We start from the raw sequence: 25556 nt of genomic DNA, 5'->3' as shown, positions 1-25556 counted from the left end.
CGTAATAAATATTGGTGGCTTAATAGTTAGTACTGGCTACCTTAACGTACACACTTGGCATAGTTTAAAATAGTAATAAAGATCGAGCAATAAGCCACATGATGTATTACACCGTAATCAGTTGGAATATACGTTACATAGTAACTATTAAAAACTCATCAAAGGGTTATATTCACATTAAAGATTGTAACGTACATACCATCAGACTATAACACAAAGAAAACATACAGAAATTTATAACAAGTCATAAAATCACAATTAAATAAAATTGACACTTAACTTCGTTCGTCGTCGTAGCTCTCCAACTGAGAAGTGACCCACAACTGTCAGACACCCGCTTATATTCGATTAGACTTCACCCCTTCTACCACTTCTTGGTGGGAATAACAAGTAAGATGTTTCCTGCACATCCGGTTATTATAATAATTCAATTCATCAAATGTATTTGCTGCATTTAGTTTAATTTATTATAGAATAATTAACGCAAACTAATACAAATTTAATATCATGGCTTATTATTATAAAATACTTTATTTACCTTACTTATGTTCTGACAGTTATGGTCAAGAAATATACATGGAGGGTAGTTGTGTTATTGAACAGCAGTTCTAACTTATTATTTCGATATAAGTACGTATTAGCTTAGCAAAAGTGAACCATCTCGTAAAAATGTAAGTGTGATCTTTGTTTTTATACTACGTATCTCACACACTATGTCATAAAAGTCGTCATGGATGTCGTTTTATAGGTTTTAGGGGACGCAGATTTCGAAAATGATGGTCATTTTGGAATCCAAAATGGCGGCCATGCACTATGTCATAAAAGTTGTCATGGGTGTCGTTTTATAGGTTTTAGGGGGCCCTGATTTCGAAAATGATGACCATTTTGGAATCCAAATTGGCGGCCATGCACTATGTCATAAAAGTTGTCATGGGTGTCGTTTTATAGGTTTTAGGGGGCCCTGATTTCGAAAATGATGACCATTTTGGAATCCAAAATGGCGGCCATGCACTATGTTAAAAGTCGACATGGATGTCGTTTTGTTGGTCATGGTCATCATTTACTCACGGCTTATATGACAAAGTGCAAGGCAGACATCTTGGAATCCAAAATAGTCATCATTTTCGAATTCTGCACTCCCTAAAACCTATAAAACGATATCCATGACGACTTTTATGAGAAAGTGCACGGCACACATCTTGGATTCCAAACTGGTCATCATTTTCGAAATCGGTACTTCCTAAAATCTATAAAACGATATTCATGACGACTTTTATGACAAAATACGTAGCCGCCATCTTGGATTATAAAATGATCATCGTTTTCGAATTCTGCACTCCCTAAAACCTATAAATCGACATCCGTGACCACGCAAGTTATCTTTATTTTCAGATCTAACAAATTGCTACAGAATACAAAGGACAAAAAAAGAAGCGAGGAGGTAATGAAACAAGCAAAAATACAGATGATTCCTCGACGCAATTGGATGCTTCTTAAATTGTGTCCAGATTTTTTTGTCATAAAAGTTTTTATTTTTCACATATTACTCTCACAAGTTCCGTGACATTTCGACCTTGTAATTTTTTAAGTAAATGTTTTTGTTTATCTATGAGGATCTCACTAGAATAATATAATCAAGGTATGTTTAAATATTTGATGATTGAAATAGTAACGCAAAAAAAAAATATATTTGTGTCTTATATTCCTGCCGAAGACTTTTATTTTTCCTTTTCCTTCTACACAAGTTTGGTCAAGTAATAAGAATTTAGGGCTCTCAATTTTATTTTGACTCCTACAACAGTAAAGCTACGAGGCCATGTTTGGTATCGTTTTCGTATAAATGCGCAGTACCAAATTTAGTTATGGTATCACATTGACACCATTCCAAAGTAAAAACATATAAACTTACTTTCTTTTAAACTCCTCTTCACGCTTAAACTGCTGAACAGTTTTAATTTAAATTTAGTACCTACACATATATTTTGAGTCCCAAGACAGGATATAATAAGTTATCTCAAAAATCATCCTTTAAAGGTGTGAAATGAGGTGTAGAGGGGAATTCAGAATTGACTTCTTGAAGTTAATACTGTTTAAGTTTAGGTTTGAAGTCATGTTTTTTTTATCATTTTTAACTAAATCAAAGATGTAGACCATCCCAAATTTAATGTAAATCGGTTCAGCGGTTATTGATTTCCCGTACAAATTTCCACGCCACTTTTCACACCTTCAAAAGATGATTTTGGTTATAATATCTATCCTATGTCCTGTTCCGGGACGCAAACTATTTCTATACCAAATTTCAACGAAATCGGTTCAGCGGTTAAGCGTCAAGAGGAGTTTAAAAAAAACCGGCCAAGTGCGAGTCGGACTCGCGTAATCGTACATTAAGTCCGACTCGCGCTTGACTGCACATTTCTAATAGGTTTTCCTGTCATCTATAGGTAAAGAACTATTTTGTGTATTCAGACGCACGAGTGATCCCATAAGAATTCCGTTTTTGCTTTTGAGGTACGGAACCCTAAAAAGATTTTTTTTAATTTTGTGGAATGGTGTCAATGTGATACCTTAAATGGATTCAGCAACCCAGATTTATACGAAAACGATACCATACACGGCCTAGCACCTTCACTGATGTAATATATCAAGATAACATTGAGAGCCCTAAATAAACTTTCAAGAGCGGATATGTAACAAATTAAATTAACTTTCATTTTGTATAAGTGGCCATGTCGCTAAGATGCATAGTTTCCGAGATATAATCGAAAAACCGGAAAATGGGACCTTCAAAGCCCCCTCTCACCCCCCGCTCAAGGGCTACGGCCGAGGACTTTTGATATGTTCACCTCCTAACTTATCCAAACCAAGTTAAGGAGTCAAAAATTGTGTTCCGAGCATTTCCCTCTACAACTTTATTGAGCATTCGTTGCCTGACCTAGTAGCGTATTGCATTTCTTTAAAAACTTTTCTGTAAAAGGTTGACGGGTGTTGGGTGTTTATATGGTTTTGGTCGATTTTTATCATTCGCATCGCCCATGATGACTTACTAGAATTACAAGCACACGAGACACTAATTGTAGTTTGACAAACCTTGGTTTTCAAGAGGTATTTTATATTGACATTTGCTGTCACAAATTTGCTGTCAGATTTAGTCGCAAACCGCACGCAAAGTGCACACAAATGTGTCGACACCTTGTTACGGAAAAGTGTACACACGGCGACGACACTTTGTTTCGAAACAATTCTAGACACATTGTGTGGACTCTGTTACGACACATCTGACATTTAGTTACCACTTTGATGATTCTGCGACTGGAATGGTTATATGGGATGTTAATATATTTATTTAGCCCACTTATTGTACTAAAATATACTATACAGGGTGGCCCATTTAGATCGGCCAGTATGGGAAAATCTGATACTATAAGATATACACCGATCTCTTCTTAGGAATCATGTCATCGATTTTAGTAACACGAAAAACTGCATTCATACATTAAAAAAAATGTGTACTCAGCTCGGGTATCGAACCCCGAACGTTTTGAAAAATAAAACTAAGACTATTTCTATTTAGATATCGATTGTGTAGGTCTTAAGCAATAAATGTTACTATGAAACATGATGTCTGAAATTAATAAAATGCATTGTTTTCATATCCTTTAATTTAATTTAGTCAGTTTTCGAAGAGACCAGCATTTTTAGGGTTCCGTACCCAAAGGGTAAAACGGGACCCTATTACTAAGACTGTTGTCCGTCCGTCTGTCCATCCATCCGTCCGTCCGTCCGTATGTCACCAGGCTGTATCTCAGGAACCGTGATAGCTAGACAGTTGAAATTCTCACAAATTATGTATTTCTGTTACTTATTATAATAAGTAACAAGAAATACTAAAAACAGAATAAAATAAAGATTTAAGTGGGGCTCCCATACAACAAACGTGATTTTTGAGTAGTAAATATCAAATGGCATTCCGCACAGGACCAGGAGTAATCTAAGTAACGCCCACTGCGGGTTCAAACCTACAACGTCCTGATAGAAAGTCGTACATACCGTAGAACCTAATTTCGCATTAGTTTATATAATTTTTGAAGATAATGTCACATGTAGCGTAGGTATGTACGACTTTCTATCAGGACGTTGTAGGTTTGAACCCGCAGTGGGCGTTACTTAGATTACTCCTGGTCCTGTGCGGAATGCCATTTGATATTTACTACTCAAAAATCACGTTTGTTGTATGGGGGTTCTCTTATTTATCGCCGAAAATTGTATGGCCGATTATCACTTCCCAACTCACGTTTGGCGGAATTTTATTTCGCCGAATTTTCATTTCCCAATTTATCAAATGGTTTTTTTTTATTTGCCAACCGTACAGTTACCAACTAAACGTTTGGTCTGTGTTTTATAATGCCAATTTTCAAAATGCCAACTTTCATGTCGTAGAATGTTTTAGTTGGCATAATATACACTTAGTTGTTTATTGTCTACAAATTGTTTCATTTGGTCAGACTGTGCCAAAGGGGGGACGTTTTGTAGGAATAACTTTTCTCTAAAATCTAAAATTTTTAGGTTGTTGAAAAAAAAAATAACCTCGAAGACTAAGGCGGGAGCAAAGCTCCCGCCTTAGTCTTCTAACCTAACCATATCCAAGTCGGCTCTGCCCAGGAAGGTCTTGCTCGCTCGCTTCGCTCGCTCGCTGCCACTGGCTTCAAATATTAAAATATACATTATAAAAAGTCGAACAACGGCCATTTTTGATTTTTTGGTATGTATCTTTTTCTAATTTGTAACTTGCCTAATGTATGAAAAGCGAACTGCAGCTTCAACGAAACGTTATTCGTCCAAGAGTTGTTCGACCAAGTGAAAGATTTGAGAAATGATAAGTCTCCCAAAAGTTTAGAGGCGTTATAATAATCTGCTTTACAATAATTCTACCAATTGAAACGTTGTCATACAAAAATTTGCTAATCGTTAGTTGTCAAAGTGAAACGTCGGCGAAATGTTGGTTGGCAAATGAAATTCCGCCAAAAATAGTTCTGCGAAAAGGCAGAACACCGCGAAATTAACATAAAACCAGAAGACACAAATTAATAATAGAAATGAAACCCAAAAAAAAAACAAAAAGCTGTATAATCTCTAGGTGCGTACGACTGAGATTTGAACCCGCGGTCTCTGCTTTGAAAAGCAAACGCCTGTTACTGAGACCACGACGTGCCTTGACAATTGGCTCTAAATTCGGCTTCAGTTAGCTTTTGCTATGTGTCATTCTTCTTGACGATTCTGTTAAAAGAAATAGTTTGCAGTAAGTTGACCGAGAGGCTCCTGTCAAATGGTTGAAGGGCAAAACGTGAGATAGATGTATGTGATGACAAGACTGTACTGCTTTCGATGATTGTCAAAACGCAAACCTGAAATTAGCATGGCTATCTTTTATTCAATATTCGACCATACTTGTATGCTATAGTCTATTTTTCCATATTGTTCAGATATATTTGACACGTTGACCGCTTAGATACCATTGGTTTTTTGACAGCTAAGGTATCAATGACTTGTTGTAAGTGTAGAAATTAATGAATAGCGACTGTTAACATATTTGTGACACGTTGAGCGCTCACAAGTAAATACTACCATGACAGTCAACAACTTTTTGACAGTTTAAACGTTTACCTCTCTTTGAGCACCTGGAGTGTATAGCGACTTCTGCTGCTGACTGTACTATCAAACAACCTAATCCTACCTAATCATTTGTTATTCAAACTTACAGACAAAAACAAAGTCCGTAACATTAGGTATCTTCATAATTAGTGCTGCTAATGAATTATTCATAATACTTCCAGTAGGTACCTATACTTGCCCTTTAAGTAGCTTGTTGTCTAATCTACAAAGTAATCCCTCATAAAATTCATAAAACCTAGATATTAAATCTAGCGAAAACGTTTTCACAGTAAGCATTCTTAAACGAATGTTTTAAATTATTACTCAGCGCGGAGAAGGGTACGGGTAAGGGTAAGGGTGTTTATATGCCTAGCAATCTTGAATAAATATTTACGTATACCCAAATATGTTTACGGGAAGATACATAGCAGAAAAGTTGTTTATTAGTTATTCAGACAGATAAATTGGACGTTATTGAATTGAATCAGGTCGCGATTTCCCTTATGTTGTTAGTAAGTTTCCTTGCTTGATTACGTAGAATATACGTCAAAAAGGCACTTATTAGTTTGGGGAAAAGGTCAGAATATCACGTGGAGACTGGGGAAGTGGGAAATGGTTAGCATATTGTGTGAATACGGCTCGCCGACCGCTATTAAGGTCACATGGGTACGCTAGGGTTACCATCTCATATATTATGTAGCCGACCTCGGATATTTCAGCGAAACCGTTTTTCGCCAGGCGTTAAACTGATGACTGATAGAATGTAATTTTTATTTAAAATACAAAATTACCTACATATATTGTCCTGACACAAGACACAAATATTGTCCTGGTTTTACTCTAGCACTTTTAAGAGGGGGCTATTTACGAAGGCTATATACGTATTTTAACAAAGGTAAATGCCGTGAAGAAATTACAAGGAAAGTTGATTGTATTTTATAAGAACAGACTCCAAACAAAACCTTACTAGGTTGATAGTAAAATCACGAAAACATCTCTGATTTCTTTCAAAGTGCTATGAAAGAGCTATTTTTCAAATAGGACAATAAATAAATTTATATTGGATAACGGATCACATTTTACTTAATTAATTTTATTTTTTGTAATAGTAATACATTGTTGTATACGAAAAAGATACGAAACTCGTAGAAATAATATTTATTCATGCCATTTTTACTGAACCGTAGGTATATCCCCCATGGGCAAAAAGTACCGGATACCTAAACCAATAAGCAAAGTTTAGTTGCTTATACGATACGAAAACTCGAAGAACTAAGAATGAATCACATCTAATGTATGACTCCGAAGAGACCATGGTCTATGTATCACTATGATTAATGCTTAGGTACTTGAGCATCAAAATCCCATACTGGACGACGTTATTTGGTTGTTAGGGGTTGCTCTTAATCAAATGGTCCCATTATTTATTTTTGTCCGAGTTCGACTCACTATTAACCACAACACAGGGCTGATTGTGCTCAGTTTTTGTTCGTATAAGTTAATTACATTTTTACCAAATTTCTGTAGCTTTTTGTTTTCGTCACAAAGTAGAAACTAAATTAGAGTGTTCTTTATTAACCTAGGTACTTGTTTGTAACGTTATTTTACTATCGGGATATAAAACAGCTTATACCTCTTGCGTCGAATGATGATCCCTGTCTCTTCACGCGATTTAAATGATGTATGAATAGAAATATTCTCAAGGACGGTCAGGGTAATTTTTATCACGGATAGTTTTAATTCGTCATTCTAACGCAAAGGAGATCGCGGGCATAGGTTAGTATTTAATATGGGGTCCCTTTGTTTCCCATAAAGTCTTAAGTCATAATGTATTGTTTGTCATATTATCGTTAGTCATAAAACTGAAACCGTTAACTTTTCAGGATTTTCGTAAGGTTACACTGTAGATAGGTTAGGTTAGGTTAGGTTTGTTTTATGGCAATCCTGAAAAATTACGCGTCTCTGAGAAAAACCAATTGATTGAACAATTGATGACTAACGAAAATCCGGACAAACAATACATTATGACTTAAAACTATTTGGGAAACAATAGAGACCCGTAGATAATCTCTGTGGGACTTTTATCTTATTTCCTTTCCCAGCAAAGTTTTCAGCTTTCTGGTATTATTAGAATAATTAATAAATTTTCAATTCGCTGGCAGCTGAAAGCCGCCGCCGGCTTTTGGTATTTACATTTAAGTGGAATCCGAAATTGCTGCGTTAATATTATAATATAATTGGCGAAAGCACTAATTGTAATGAGAATGATTTTGATAATTCATTTAAGTACGCCCTTGGGCTCAAATACAATTAGTGACCTTTACTGGAATATAATCGTGTCATAAATATTGTCTTAGCTAATAATAGGTATGTCACCTTTCTGTCTGAAATTAAAATATTAAATACGAGTACTTAGCTATGTTTTTTTAACAAAACGAAATAGCTGGAAAAGTAAAAATCTTCGAAAACCTATTCCAACCGTCATACCATGTCATCCTGATAATTCTGCACTACCTACTTTGAAAAAATCTCGTATCTCACACTACTACTCAAAGTTGAAAGGCAGTAACTCTGTATGCATCCCATACACAGATTTAACATTTTTCTTTTGACAGAACAAGATACGAGTTGTCTTCAAAGTAGTGTCGAATTTATTTCTTTTAGTTTGGCGTTCGTCGATATATGATTGTCATTTGGCCTAGGCCCCTTGATCCCTCTTCTCCTTTAGTTTTCTTGAACACGAGAAGGGTCTAACTAAGATTACGCCAGATACATTTTAAGCTTGATTGACAGTGAATTACTGTCGGTCAGGCTTTCTTAGGCAGAAAATTTAGTGCGAAAAGAGTCCTAACAGCTTGCGGTAGTTTTCTTGTCTCTTCTCTCAGTACCTCAGATATGCAGATCCTTTCGTTCTAGCTAAAGACGAAACGGATTACAATTATTGTTAAAATAAATAATGATAATCCCAGTTTTCCTATCGACCGATATCGACTCACCTAGCGCAAGCGAGCATGTGCCTCTGATGGACCATTTTTATAGCTACAAATATTTATTTTGTGTAAAAGAGGGAAACGCACGCACCAATTCGAAATAAAATGTTTTTAAAGTAAAAAAATACATCGGATTATCCTTATTGGTAAGGTTGTTCGCACCGCTTCGCTTAAATATGCTCCCGTAGAGAACGCTTTCTGGAAATTTTAGCTCTATAACTATTCTTTCAAAAATAAAGTTAAATTTACCCCAAACGTGAGGTACAATGAGTTTTTCGGAACTTATATACCTACAGTATATAATTTGATATGTACCAGTCCCATTTCGGTAAAGGAAAACATCGTCACGAAACCGGATTAATCCAAATAAGGCCTAGTTTCCCCTCTGGGTTGCGAGGTCAATTCGTAGTCCTTCAATTTCATCAAAACTACTGGCTACGCCAATGTTTGGGATTGGTTGCCAATCGGGTTCCAACCTGTGTCAAGTGGCATAAAATCGGGACAACGCCAGGAAGATACCTATGATGATGGTCTCCAGGTCACAGTACTGAGACGGCCGTTCGGTATGCGATACAACTACAATACTTGAAGTTTAATCCAATTCGTAGCTTTATCCGCTTCGTCAGTGTCTCGTAAAAGGATTGATAACGGCTTAAACTTTATGCGCCAGCTAGTTGGATGGGATAAGATAAGTAGCGTCTCTGTAATAAAACTACGGCCTTTATTTAATGGATATTTTTACTTGTGTTCTATATATGAACCTAATACATACATATTAAATACCTGTATATTAAACAAGGCAACAATTTGAAAATTGAAACCCAACTACGCATATATGCGTAGTTGGGTTTCATTTTCTTATATTTGTATATATTCTATAAACTGGCTTTTTTTGTCAGGTTAAATCGGGTCATCAAACAAATTGATCGACATCATTTATCTATATTTGTCAGTCGGTTGAAAAGTTTTTTCTCGTTACACCTCAATACCAATATTTATCTAATACTTTTAAACAAGCAATTCTTGTTTATATAGTAATATATACATCGGGGATTTCGGAAACGGCTCTAACGATTTCGATGAAATTTGCTATATGCGGGTTTTCGGGGGCCATAAATCGATCTAGCATTTTTGAGTATTTATGTTTTCCGAACAAAGCTCGGTCTCTCAGATATTGTTACTTATGTACATTTCACTGAAAACAAACATATACCGCTAAAATTATAACTATATACTAGTATTATTTGCCTTGCCATATAAGTACAAATAACTCGATGGAACCGGGAAAATTCGTTACATTTTTGATCGAATACGACAGTAAACCTTCTGTAAACGCGCCCTATAATCTATAGACAGATCAACACACACCGAGGCACGTGTAAAAGCTTATAAATCTCATCGGGATTCGAATATATGGAATGTCCATAATGTGATTAACTGAGCGGTAAGTGCTGGGCTAGCGTGGGCACTATAAAGCACAGATTAAACAAAATTATATTGAAGTTTTGTAGATACGCCACACTCAAGCAAAAATATGATAGGTAGGCTAATAGGTATATTTATTAATTATTACATAATATCCGGTGATATATTTATGTTTATTATTAGACCACTCTGATGCTTGTTCAAAAACAAATTAGAAAGTGAAAGTTACTGAACTCACCGCGAAACGCGTCTAAAACAATGTCTAAACAAATTGGCATTGACAACGAAGCAGTAATAAGAATTTTAATATTTTGGGAATATTTCATTTTATTAGGGTTCCGTACCCAAAGGGTAAAACGGGACCCTATTACTAAGACTTTGCTGTCCGTCCGTCCGTCCGTCCGTCCGTCTGTCACCAGGCTGTATCTCACGAACCGTGATAGATAGACAGTTTAAATTTTTACAGATGATGTATTTCTGTTGCCGCTATAACAACAAATACTAAAAACAGAATAAAATAAAGATTTAAATGGGGCTCCCATACAACAAACGTGATTTTTGACCAAAGTTAAGCAACGTCGGGAGGGGTCAGTACTTGGATGGGTGACCGTTTTTTTTTGCTTTTTTTGTTTTTTTTTGCTTTATGGTACGGAACCCTTCGTGCGTGAGTCAGACTCGCACTTGCCCGGTTTTTTGATTTTATTTACTTGATCCATGAAAGTATTATCCTATTGTTTGCAATTGAAAGATTCTTCCGATGTTTATGAATCACATAAAATATGTCACCTAAATTTATAAATTATAATCCTTCTGTGTAATATCGAGTTAATTTTATTTATAGGTATAAGTATAACTACAGTATGTATGTAGTTAAATCTATATGACAGCATTACAACCGTACAAATAAACCGTAAGAATAGAGTTATAGAATAAAAGGAAGTTTTCAACTTAGAAAGGATATTCTGAATTTTTTTAACTAAAAAAATTGTCATTTTTAGAACACTTCCACCAGTAGACCAGCGGTGGAACAAAAATGGGTTTTGATAACATTAAAGTTTTTTCTTTTTTGATATGTTATTGTAAGCATGTTAAATAACATTCATGTAAAAAGTTAGAAAATTTTAGGTGGAGCGTTCGGCCATATTTAAATTTTCAATTTTTGCTAAATAACTATGTAAATATAAAATTAAAGTTACAAAAAACTTTAACATATTCAATAACACTTTAATTTATTCACACTATTCGGTTTTTAGAAATCTGGAACAGCTGCTTTCTGGTGAACGTAAAAACAGGAATTATTATGAAAATACAGAATTAGAGTAGCTGATATTGCAAAATTACGATATTATCTATCAACTTAGTATACATGTAAAAAGTTAGAAATGTAGACAATGTGCTTGTCTAGATATTGATTTCTCGTTAAGCAGTATAGCCAATATTGAATTAAAGTTTGTAGAGTTAATATTACACGGTCATAATAAAGATCTTACTTCTCACACAAAAGATTAGAAATATAAAATCACGGCGACACTAAATACTGATACGTAAGTATGCATTCCGAGCTTATATTAAGTTACATTTCAAACGCGCGGCGTTTGCGCGCGCCGCGCTGTGCGCCGTGGCAGGAGGCAGCGATCGACGGTCGCGGGCTAGCGGTTAGCGCGGTGCCCTTAAAAATACGCAAAGCGTTTATAAAATTATTATCAATGGTAAATAGTTATTTTACACAGTACACTAATGGAAACTTACCTTCCCTTATTTATTTCTATATGTACTAGGGATTGCCCGCGGTTTCGTTTACGTAGAATTCGTTATCGTGTTAAGTACAGAAATAATAGATACATTTGAAAATTATTTTAGGTGCATTGTCATACAGATAACTACCCTTGTTAAAGTATTCTTCAAATTCAATACACAGGTGTCATTTCAATATAATTTTGCGTAATTTGGCGCTTTTAGGTTATAAATGACTAGCGCCATATATTTTATAAGAGCGATCATCTCCGATAATATTTACTTTATCATAAAATCAATTTCAAACTGACGTTATTCAATATTTATCATTTTAAAGTCAATATTACCAACCAACTGATCCAATTTACCTACGGTAACAACTCAAAATTTGCATCAAATTAAATGCCACTTTTCTTATCCGTTACGAACAATCAAGAGGGCCTTTACGAGCTGATGTGGTGAAAATTTTATTTAACCTTCGTCCCTTGAAACCTTCACTACGCTCAAGGTTCAACTTTACGAACCACTAACTACGCTCGTGGTTCAATTTTAGAATGTTTGAATTTGTGAATGTGCTTCCTGCCTCGCACAGCCAAACTGTGGAATGAACTGTCCGATACGACCTTCAAACCTTCAAAGACCCCCATCTTAAAGGTCGGCAACGCGCTTGCAACCCTTCTGGTGTTGCGGGTGTCCATGGGCGGCGGTAATCGCTAACCACCAGATGATCCGTCTGCTCGTTTGCCTCCTATTTAATAAAAAAAAAATGTTTCGCTTGTTTGGGTATCAATATTAGCACGAGCGGTTAATCAACAACTTTTCCCCTTGTAAAACAAATAAATAAGGTAGGTGAGGTGCAGGCATATGAGGCCCGGCGGGTAACAAGGCCCAGCATTCAAAAATAGCAGTTGCTCCCTATTATTCCCAATTATTCTGAATTTGTACTTGTTGCTAAGAAGGCCCACTGTCAGTGCAGGTAAAAAGGTCTAGTCCCGGGCCTTATTGAACGTATGAGATGAAATATTAGATTAAAATATTTTAAGATAATTTTCAATATTTTTAATCTCTTATTAATAAGGTCGATTTGAAGAAACTTCTATGAAATTATGACTTATAAATAACACTTGCACTGCGTGGGCTGTCAAAATTGCTGCAGACTTTTCTTGGTCTAACTCTAATAATTTTTCACTTGCTTTATTGACCTAAAGACGTTTTAAAGAATCAAAAAGTCTAATAACATTGAGGCACTTATACTTTTTAAAGGCAGTAACTAATTACAAGTGACTTTTTTTTGTTAATACATAGGTAGGTATTTACGATCATCATCATATATTTAAGAGTATGACTCTTGCCGGTGGAGCAATTTCCATGTTTGGCGGTCCTCCGCCTTCTCTTTGACAGCCCGATACGACACGACTTTGATCTTTTCCTTTATTTGATCCATGTACGCTCTCCTTGGTCTTCCCCTCTTCCTGTTTGCTTCAACTTTCCCTTCTATGATATTTTTGATAAATTCGTCGTGTCGTATCAGGTGCCCAAGCATCCTTCCTCTTCTATTGTCTATAGTTCTTAACAAACTCCTCCTCTCTCCTACTACATAGGCCACACTGAATGTTTTGCACTACTGGCCACTGATAAACATTTAAATTATGAATTGTATATTTAAAAAAAATACAGGCTTTTGATTATGGAATGTGACAAATGTTGGCGACAAATCGATCGTCTTTTGTTTTTAATGGCTTGTCAAAGTAAGTCAGTGCGTTGAACGTGGCTTTAACGCGAAAATATTTTTAGAGCTATGATTTTGTTATGATTTTAAAAGTTCGCTTACTCCGCAAGAGTGTAGTGCTTGCCTTCAAAATGCTTTTGGGATTGAAGCACCACATCTGAGCATCGTGAGGCGTTGGTATGGTGAATTTAGTAGAGACAGTATTATTCTAGATAATGATTTTCGTGAAGGTCGACCGTCCACGGCGATCATTTAAGGAAACGTGGCTACTGTGAGACGACTCATTGAAGAAAACCCACGAATCACCTATGACGAAATTTGAGGACAATTAGGGATAGGTATAAGACAAATACAAAAGATTTTACAAGAATATTTAAAAGTCGGGAAGCCTTGTTGTCTTTGGATTCCTCACGAATTAACTTCAGTCCAAAAACAGGTACTTTTTGACTGGTGCCGAGAAATGCTGCGTAAGTACAAGCAAGAAAGTTCAAATGCTGTATATAACATCGTTAGAGGAGATGAAATCTGGATTTACTGCTACGATCCGGAAAAAAGGCATTAGTCCAGTCAATGGGTCTTTCGAAGGTGACAGGAGGCCCATAGAAGTTCAACAAGCCAAAAGCGTTGCCAAACATTTTGATCGTCTGTTTTTTTTAAACGCGACTTTTTTGTACCGTACTTTTAAATAATAAAAGAACGTTAAATACTGAGTAGTACACTACCATTTGTGTGCCCGCAGTCATTGAAAAAGACCGCGAGAGACGACCGAGAAGCCGCATCCTCCTGCGTCATAATAATGCGTCCACCGATACCGCAATAAAGGCAAAAACATTTTTTAATTACGAAAACGTGGAAAATGTCTCTTATACGGATTATAATCCAGACATTGCACCCTGTGACTTCTATCTATTTCCCAAAATTAAGGATTTAATTTGGGGTTTGACATTTAAGACCCCGGATAAGGCAGTTACTACGTTTCATCACCACGTCGAAAACATGCAGTCAAGTGATTGGGCCTCATGCTTCCAAAAATGGTCTGAGCGAGTGAATATGTGCATAGAATGTAAAGGGAAACATTTTGAGAAGCAATAAATGTATTATTATGGTTATAAATGATTTTATTCAAAAGTTACGCAAAACTTTCAGTGCGGCCCTCGTATGCGTAAAACCTCTTCGTTAGTTTTCTTTTCTTTTACGATAGAATTGCGAAAAATAGATATTTTGCAACGAGTGACGAATTTTAAAACACGGTCAAAGGGAGTGTTTTAACGTGCTTATTAATCTTATTATAGCACCGGTCGTAATGTAGCACCAGATGTACTGTAAAAATTATGTTAAAAGATAATACTTACTGTTACGAATAAATATTTTTACTGTAAAAAAATATCCCAACAAACACATTTTCATGTAAATTTTGTTGCTAAGACGAAACCATAAGACTCGCACTGTCAAAAAGTTGTCAGATCTCTTGTCGAGCCAAGCTTCAAACTCTACAAGCCCTAACATCACTAACTCTACACCTTAGTCAAAATATGTGGCTTGGCTGTTTCGCTACCGCCACATGGGCATAAGGTGAAAAATTTATTAAATTCATTATTTTTAGGGTTCCGTACCTCAAAAGGAAAAATACTGAACCCTTATAGGATCACTCGTGTGTCTGGCTGTCCGTCTGTCACAGCCTATTTGCTCCGCAACTACTGCACCAATAAGTTGAAATTTGGTATACACATGTAAGTCTCTAGCCCAAGGACATACATGTAAAGTAAATAATAGAAATTCAAATAAAGGGGTCACTTTTGAGATGAATGATAAATAGAAGAAAAAAAAACTATATCATCTTATAATTAATATAAGAGAATTAGAATATGAATTAATATAAGAGAATTTTTTTAGAATTTTAATTAGTATAAGATAGATATGTATATTGTCATGTTATTTTCTCGAACTCCCCATCGGCATACAAACCTCCTCAAGGTTTTGCCCACGATGGGTCTTGTAATAATAATGTACTTTATTTAGCTTATTGTACAATAAATTAAAAAAAAAATATATATATATATATATATATATCAAACGAAGGGGCTCATTGTAAGAATCTCAGATATATTTTTTCGTAATTTTAAAATAAATAGTTTAGAAGTTATTTAAGAAAATACGCAAAAAATGACCATTCCCCCTCCCCCCTTATCTCCGAAACTACTGGGTCTAAAATTATGAAAAAAATACACATATTAGCTCTCTTCCTATAGATGACAGGAAAACCTATTAGAAATGTGCAGTCAAGCGTGAGTCGGACTTAAGTACCTAGTTTTCCGATACCTACGGGTTTTTAAAGACTACTCACTTTTCTCTAAAAAAAATATATTGTTAAAAATTGTGTAATGTACAGAACCCTTGGAACGCGAGTGCGACTCGCATTTGGGCGGTTTTTGTATTATACTTACATACAATAGTTCTTGTAGAAACGAAACGGCCAAGCCACACACTTTTGGTGTAGAGCTAGTAAAGTTAGAGGGCTTGTAGAGTTAGAAGCTTGGCAAGAGATCTGATAACTTTTTGACAGTGCGAGCCTTATGGTTTCGTTTGGGCAACATTGTACATCAAAATGTTTTTGATGGGATTTCACTTCTTTTTGTAAGTTGTTTATGACAATCTTCCATCCCCTAATTTAAAGGGTTGGGGGTGATTTACTATTAAAAATCCTGAAATAAGTATCTGGGGGCATCTGTTACACAATGTACTTCTTACTGATTCCCCATATAACCCCGTAAGGGTAAACTTTGGGATTGAAATCTGCCTTCACCCCGTAAGGGTAAACTTTGAGGTTGAAATCTATTCTATATCCTTCCCCATAACAATACCTATCTACATACCAAATTTCAACTAAATCGGTTCAGCGATTATTGATTTCCCATACAAAATTAAACCCCATCTTCATCCCCTTAGGGATAAATTTTTTTTGAATTTATTTGTTGTTTGTGTACTAAAACTATCTTACATACCAAATTTCAGCTTCTTAGAGGACCTTCAGGAAGTACCCGGTATTGATGATCATCAAGTGAGTGAGTCAGTGACGAAATCGAAGTTTTTAGATATGAATAAAATCTAAAGTATAAGAGCTATGCAATTGATATGCTTAATAAGTCCGAGAACTTTGTTTATCTGGTATAATCCAACCCCAAGTTATGAGGGTTCCAAAAAACGACGAAGCGCTTCGAGAAAAGGTAGATAGTGCCCTTGCGCTTTTCTCGTCTTGGCGGGGGCACTGCCGTGCCCCCAGATGTTAAAAGATGAGACTGCTGTAACTAATAAAGATTTATGTTTAGTTACCTACTATTTTCGCGTAAACTAGACAATTTTTATATCTTTAGTTATTAAGACCCAAAATAATTATTTTCACTTATTATAAATAAATCCTCCTGTTATGAAGTATCAAATATTGTTATTTGTATATGTATAACTCTTAAGTTAAATACAATAAAATCTGTTATTACCTACAGTCAAAATGATTATTTTTTGCGGGATTAAGTAATACACTGCTAGTGTTCAACAAGGCCCATAATAGGACTTTTATAAAAGGTATATTTTCCAAGAGTATCGTGATATTTTTATAACTATTTTGGTATAATGAAGAAACTTAAATAAATGAGAAACCTATTTGAGTGAGTTTTTCATACTTCATATCCTGTTTATTAAAAAAAAACCATTTTAATTTAAGGTGGGCTGTATATAGGCATATACGGCCCACACGGAATATACAATAAGGTAAGTGAGGGCACTTACCTTATTGTATATTCAGGATGTATACCGTGTAATATTGATCAGTTGGTTTATAATATACATATTATGATATTGACGTTGAATAGGACAGGACATGACAATAGGAACCAGAAATAGGTATAGTTGGTCAAACCAATTTGTCAGTAAATAAAAACAAAAAACTATATTCATCCTTTTCTTTTGGGTGCTAGTACTAGTGTAAGTCAAAGATAGTATGATGATTCTCTCTGTCTATGTTTGAAATGAGACAGTCCTTTGACAAACTATGTATAGTAAAAAATAGTTGTGAATATCTTGTACATTTTTATTACAATATTAGTCAAGATAATGAAATATAGCTGGTCAAGCAAATCTTGTCACTAAAAAAAGGCGCAAAATTCAAATTTTCTATGGAACGATATCCCTTCGCACCTACATTTTTCAAATTTGCCGCCTCTTTCTACTGACAAGATCTGATTGACCAGCTGTAGGTATTTTTACTTAATAAGATATTTTAATTTCACGTAATGTCCGCATCTAATTTATATATGTGCACGGTAAACAAACAAATGAATGATAAGAAAAGACAGACAGTGTTACTGAGCGGGAGGTGGGGCGAGGGGCGAGGTATAGGTAGGCTATGATAGGCTCTCGAGCGCCGCGCCGGCGACTGACGGACCAGCGCGGCGTATGTATGAATTTCGCACCTTTTTAACTAGATTTTACTATTACAATGCAAGCTACACACAGAAATTTCTTACTTTCCATAATATGGCTGCGTATATTATTTTATAGTAATAGACTTATTTTTACAGACTCTAATTCAATATTAGATCTTATAGGACAAAAAACGTATATTAATTCTAAAGCATATATCTTATTCTTCTAGCTTTTTAGCTTGCCTATTAACTTATAAATTTAGATATGTTGTTGTGGATTTATTAAACTTTAATTCAATATCGACAAAATAATAAGCTAATTGTAGTTTGACAAAGAAGCACGTTAAAAAAAATTCTAATAATTTTACATTATAAAGCGTCATACATATTATAAACAATGGAACTTAAACATTGCACTTTAATTCAATATTAAAAAATCATTACTAAAAATATATAAATACCTAATTTATATCTAACGCTCGTTCTAACTTTTCATCATATATAGCATATATGCTTAAAAATATGTCCTATATCAGATAAGTATCACTTTTTCAACTTTAGAATTATCAAAACTTTTAGTGCAAAAATCCGGTCCCACTATTGAGCTACAGGCCCCAATTTCACATCGGTGACAGGTGCGACGAATTGTAAAATCACTATTGCTGACGTCACAGGCATCCATGGGCTACGATTACCACTTACCATCGGGCGGGCCGTATTCCTGTTTGCCACCATCATTGTATTATTTAAAAAAAACTTTATTATATCGGAAAAAAACAGATATTTCTCCTGCGAAGTTTCTGACAATTGTCAAAGATTTAGAACAATTGTAGGTAATTCTTGACAGGTAATGAGTTATATGTCGGAATTTCGTGACAATTGTAGTGTTTCTTGTGACAATTGTCATAAACTTAGCAAGAGAAATATCTGTTTTTTTCCGATATCATAAAGTTTTTTTTAATAATACAATGATGGTGGCAAACAGGAATACGGCCCGCCCGATGGTAAGCGGTAACCGTAGTTCATGGATGCCTGTCACGTCAGCAACAGTGATTTTACAATTCGTCGCACCTGTCACGTTGGTGAAACAGGGGCCAGTACGTCTGAAAGCAGCTGAAACGTTCTTGTTTTTTTTTTTTGGATTTTTTGGATTTTTTTATTTGCGTTAAGTACATGTACATGCAAATACAGTTTTATAGGTACAAGGTAGGTATATACAATTATTTACAATATTTACATTAATTATTATCCATTAGAATTTCAATTATGTTCATAATTTAACTGGCACAAAATTAGAAAAACATTGAAAATACATTAAAATTAAAACCGATATAAAATAAAATTAAAACTCTTCTATTCTATCTTCTACACTTTGTACATCAACATGTAGTCTGTGGCTTTAGCCATTCCCTTTTGTTCTCTAACAGGACTCCTAGAACTATCTGCTGTAAATGGACCGGAGGCTTTTAACTAGATAAAAGACGACATAGCCGCTCCCATAAAATCGATGCTCTCTTATTGAGATTGACGATCTACATGAAACTTGGCATGAACATTTTACGTTTTTTACAAGCTTTTATTTAGTTTCACCTGACCGTTATCTGTCTGTCTGTCTGTCTGTCTGTCTGTCTGTGTGTAATCAAATTTTGCAAGTTAAATTTGATCCACTTCCCGGTTTCCGATTGAGCTGAAATTTTGCATGCATGTATAAATCGGATGACAATGCAATATTATGGTACCATCGAGCTGATCTGATGATGGAGACAGGAGGTGGCCATAGGAACTCTGTGATGAAACAACGTAACCTAATTGTGTTAGGGGTTTTTAGAATTGTCTCGATGAGTATTAGTTGTCTGTCGTAAGAAAAGTACAGTCAGCGATAAAAGCTTGTACCAAAAATGAAATTTTTGCCAAAAACTTATTTTATATTGAGTGAAGATGACCTTGACTTGAAAAATCAATTGGATTCTATGCTAACGAATGTAACAACTTGGTTAGCCAGTCACTATCTACAGATGCATCAGCAATAAAAGTAAATTTAAAATGTGGTGTCTATTTAAATAATTATCACTTTGAGACATGACATATTGCGGTAAAATTTAACTATACTTAAGACCAAGATACGGGTCACTTTTATTAGGGATACATACTTACAACACGGCCCGTATTAATTGCTAGTTAGTGTATCTTAAATAAAAACAGAATAAATTACATTAAAATGTCTTAGAGACAACCCTGACAGCTACACGTGGCGCGGTTTAATAATGTAACTTGGCCGTAATATTCCGCCGGCTTTGATTTATAGGATTTTCATTAACAGGCTCGCCAAGGACAGCGTTCCATCATTTTAGTTTATTAGGTAATATCCGGAACATTTCCATTGAAGCTCACTTAGTGACAATACAGTTTAGACTCGCAGTTGATTATTTATTTTAAACTTAATTGTACAAAACATGAGTACAAAGATTAACCTTATTAATAGAACAGTTTTAGCTATTAGGCAAAAACAGTTTGTGTTGGGTTTTCATATTTGATTCAAGATTTTAGTTAATTAACCCGACCGCGACATTTTGTCTTTCTTCTCTTAAATCTCGTTAAAGCAATATTTAGCAATTTTTTTGTTTAATAAGTATAATTCGTTTTTTTTAAGCATTAGAAATAAGGTTAACAATCTTGATGTGTCTTTTAATTGAAAAAGACGTTTTAAAAATAAGTTACGGCAAATATGTAACAATTATGAATCTAATACGATAATTTATATTCTTCTGCTTTCATAAGTAATAGTTTTTGATTTTTAAAAAGCGTTTTTCAATTAAAAGACATGTCAAGATCGCTTACCTTCTTGCAAGTTCTTTCTAATGCTAAAAAAAACGAACTATAGGACTGGAAAAAAATGCCGTACCTATTTACAAAGGAATACCTACATATTTTTGTAGACAAGTCATATACTAATTATAATTGGTGTACCTAGTCTTTTAACATTAAAATTATAACATTATAATTTCATTAACTATGCGAGTATACAGTTGTTTCGCCATTATTAAATGGAAATCTTCCTTGATTTCATTTTAGTTTGGTATCTAATGTGGCCAAGAATTAAGTTATTCGTGATATTTTCAACTTGATGTTCATAGAGCTAACTATTGTTATTTATTGGATATTGTTAATCGTGTCCCATCAAGCAATGCTTGCTGGAATCTTGAACGAGTAACAATACTAAATTACATTAAGTCTATGACACAATTCGGCCTGGTAATACTTTGTGCCTTATTGAAAAGGATCTGGCCGCGTAGCCAAGATGCCAATCGCTTACGATCCGTAGCGATCGAAACGCAACTGTCACTGTCGCGCTAATATGGAAGAGTGATAGAGAGACATAATGCTTTTCGATGTCGAAGCGATAGCGATTGTAAGCTTGGCTAGGCCGGCTGACAATCCTTGCAAAGTTTAAAAGCTTCTAATTGCGGGCTTTACCCGCTAACTTGTAATTAGTTTAGTATTCAGCCTCTAGTTTTACAACTCTATAGTTATTTGTTGTTTGGGAGTTCCAATATAGTTTGGCATGATATGATAATAGGAACATTATGGATTAAGGAGTGTAGTTTCTAGTATTAAGTTCAATGTTTTTGTACGCCGTTTGGTAAAATATAGTGAAACTGTACATATATAAACTGACCACCACTGTAATTCTACCTATATTTACAAATAAAACACTTACTTACTTAATTTTATTTATCGCAAAATATTTCAGCGACAAGACATTTTAAATTTATTATTACCTACGATCTATCTATAGCTATATGTAGAGGAACTAGTGGCTTCATTTTATGTTTTAATTAAGTTTTGGGAGCATATTCTTAAAGTGTACAAGACATGGCAATATAATTATAGGTATATAACAACAATGAGGCACAATTTTTTGTACATACATGAGCGTTTTCAAAAATCAAATATTGTAACTATACGAGATTTTCTGACTTTTGCTTATTCAGTCTAAAGATTTTAAGATATCGTGTAATACCCTTTCTGACATAATTGTAATATGTCTTTTTGTTGCCCACAGCACTGCCCAGAAGCAGCATTAGTATCCGCACGAGTACTATCCGCCGAGGGCGCGCCGGCGGTTCGCTCGGCCTCGGGAGTAGAGCGACGGCCCTCGGCCCCGCGACCACCTCTCAACAAGCGAGGCTCCGGCTCCTTACTGTCATCTTCACCACCACAACCAAAGTCAGTACTTATGTGTAATGCTCGCCAAGGTTGCAAAGGCAGTTCGCTTGGCCTCGGGTGTAGAGCGATGGCCTTCGGCCCCGCGATCACCTCTCTATAAGTGTGGCTCCGTGGCTCCGGATCCTTGCTGTAGTCTTCACAACCAAGGTCAGTACCAATCATAAAATAAGTGCTTAGGCCTAATGCAAGCGGCGGTTGTGACGGTAGTTCGCTCGGCTTCAGGTGTGTAATGACGGCCCTCGGCCCCACACCATAACCTCGGCACCACAACATAAGTCATACTAAAGCGTTTGAAACTTTGCTGACCAAGGCGGTCCGCTCACGATGTCCCAGTTTATGTAAAACGAATCATGTTTTTATCCCTCTCTAGATATGAAGGTTTTTCTGACCGACTCAATCTGTTTCAAAATTACCTAATTCAGTGAAACCTTAACTTTGTACATATTTACTTATCACACCAAACATCTCTCGGGTTTTATATAATAGACAACCCGCGTCAAGGCTGAAGAATTCTGTTTGGAATCGTCCCTTAGGGTCTCCCCAGATATATCGACGCGCATTCGGCAAAAGCCGATAGGAAAAAGCTTTATGTCCACGCAATAAGAGCGAAGAAGCCGACGACGCGTCGGCCGGCGCCGGCCGATGCGAGCCGAGCCGAACGACGACTTTTTCGCTGTTATTGCGCAGACATACTTAAAGCTTTTTTCCACCGGATTTTGCCGATTCCGCGTTGACATATTTGGGGGAACCCTTATTCAATAAGTTGAGAATGACTGTACGTTCCAAATATAACGCGTTAGACCTTCGATCATATTATAGATATTTGATTGAATAATATGATAGTTCTGTTTGCTGAATTTTCACTTTATTACCTACACACAGAGTGCTTATTGATAATCCTGGGTCTGACTTGTCTTCAGAAGACTACATGCATTGATTGCTGCTTGTGAAAAACAATGGCATGAAAGAATTCGAGGATGGTAGGGATTTAGAAAATTACTAAGAGATAAAAAAGTGACTTTAAACGTTACTTTATCGCCATAATAGTACTTTACGATACGAGTGTGAAAAATAGGAAATTCGAAACGAGTGACGATAAATTAAAACACGGCCGAAGCGAGGTCGGCCGAAATCGACACGAGTTGCGAATTACATACCTACTTTCGTTACCATTTCGACTACCCGTCCCCTTACCCCTTCGAATTACGCTTTTAAACTTTCGACATAGTTGCATAATATGCTAATTATCGCACTTGTGCGGTAAAGTACCCCATATGTACTGTATCAGTTTATTCTCCCGATGAAACCAAAATTACTGCCAACCTACACAAATCAAACTACTAGTAAATCTAGTTATCTTAATCAATTGTAAAATGTAAGCTAGTGTAGGTACTTAATACTTTAAAAACGAAGATTCGTTTATACATTAAAAATAAACATATATTTTTAAGGCCATATAACGAAGTAATATTGAAGCTATTGCAAACGGGCACATCTTGGTCGTAAATCATCATCGCTTATTGCTACGACATTTTCCAATATTACGTTGCCGTGACATTATTGGAAATTGTGCCTCGCAGAGCGCGGCGGAGTGGTTGATGGGATATTAAATTATAGACGGATTTGGAGAACTCACTTTTTAATAATATTTTAACTACAAGACACCTACGTGCTTACATGAGGACGGCTTGAGACAGAGAGAGGTCACACAGAGGACAGTATAATTTTTGACATTGACAGATGTCACTTTGTGTTACAGACTAAATAGATAACTGTATTTCCTTTAAAAGGGTGTACATACATTCCAACTTCCAACACTTCCCCTCACACTTTACAAAGAAATACAGGAGTACATGTAGATACAAGAGTCTCAAATGCCTTGGTTACCTAATTATAGTGTACAACAAACATGTTTATCATAAAAATTTCGCTAATGAAATTCAAGATAAAACAAGACTTGACAACTTTCATAACCAAAAGCTATATCTATCAAAAACTATTGCTATCATTCAAATCATTGGCTAAGCACATACTTGCAATGAACTGAATGTTAAAAATACATTTTTAACATTTAAAGACAATAATCAATTGTCGCAACCAGATAATGCAAACTTTTCAGTTGGCCAATGATACATTACATTAAAACAAAAGAAAAAGTTAAATGTAAATATAACAAAAGCAAAAACAAGAAAAGTTTTAAATGTTTCAAAACCTGCTGGTGTAGGCAAAAATTACATTAACACATGAGAAGGAATGGTAAGTAAGTACACCAGACTGACAGCCAAACAGTGAACATTAATTAGTACCTAATAAAAATTTTAAGAAAACAATTTACATTGTTATTCAATATTAACAAACAACTGTTATACCACTAGAAACAAAATTGTTTATTATTGTAGAGATAAACAGAAAACATAACTGACTAAATAACTGAGTGGTTAGAACAGTTAGAAGCATATTAAAATTTTGAAAAACAAATTTTACATTGATAACCAAGTTATTACTCTCCGTCTCAAAATTTTAATACATGCTAGTTGGAAGGGGAATATATTTAGCATTACACATTCAAAATCATTAAAAAGAAAAAATACATTAAAAACTTGAATGCAATATACCTAAAAGCTAAAATATTCAAAACAAATAAAATAAGTAATAACTTCCCCTTCAGATATAGGTACTGAGAACACCAATTATTAACTTCAAAAAAAAAAGTCAATACATTCATTAAAAGAAACATAAATATGACAAGATCTAAAAGAATTTTATCACTTATTTAGAAATGAGGAATTAAATAAGTATTTTACTTTCTCACAAGATACCCATATAGACACACATAAAAAAACCCTCATATAGTCATCAAAACATAAAATTTCCTTATAAAATAATAAAATATTACAGAATCACAGATCATGATGACTAATACCATTTGTTAAAATGAGGAATTAAATTATACAGGTACTTAGTTAGATATTTAAAATTCACACAAATATACATACACTCAGAAAAATCATGACATGAAAGATAAAATAAAAGCATGACATTGATTAGAGTCTGCATGATAGATAACATATACTGGATACTGTGGAATTTCATAATTTCCTTGAGCTCTGCTTACCTGTACCATGGTGCTGTACACTACGCATGTAACGTTCGCAACACATGCTGCGAGACACAAGCTTTGAGTCGAGCACTTCATCCTTCCCCTCGAACTTTACATGCTTTCGAGTATGATGATGATGACAAAGAGTCACAGCTGGCACTGTTAGACTCATTCTCCGACTACAGCATATAAATTTAATCAGGTAAGAACCAAATCACAGCATTCGCCGTTAGACTTAGGTTATTACTAGAGCATAGGTACTTTACCTTATGAGATGATGATAA

The 25556-nt window shown here is 35.2% G+C and overlaps 1 protein-coding gene across 1 annotated transcript in view; it reads left to right on the top strand.

Moving 5' to 3' along the window:
• Nucleotides 1-25556, top strand: part of LOC134674922 (small G protein signaling modulator 2-like) — a 136017-nt gene that overhangs the window by 46444 nt on the left and 64017 nt on the right. Inside the window, exon 4 of the mRNA XM_063533083.1 lies at nt 22009-22172. Within this exon, the coding sequence (XP_063389153.1) occupies nt 22009-22172 (164 nt within the window). The remainder of the gene's footprint in view (nt 1-22008; nt 22173-25556) is intronic.

Source organism: Cydia fagiglandana, chromosome 20 (assembly GCF_963556715.1).
Source record: "Cydia fagiglandana chromosome 20, ilCydFagi1.1, whole genome shotgun sequence".
Lineage (NCBI taxonomy): Eukaryota > Metazoa > Arthropoda > Insecta > Lepidoptera > Tortricidae > Cydia > Cydia fagiglandana.
This window is presented reverse-complemented; position numbering and strand designations above follow the sequence as displayed.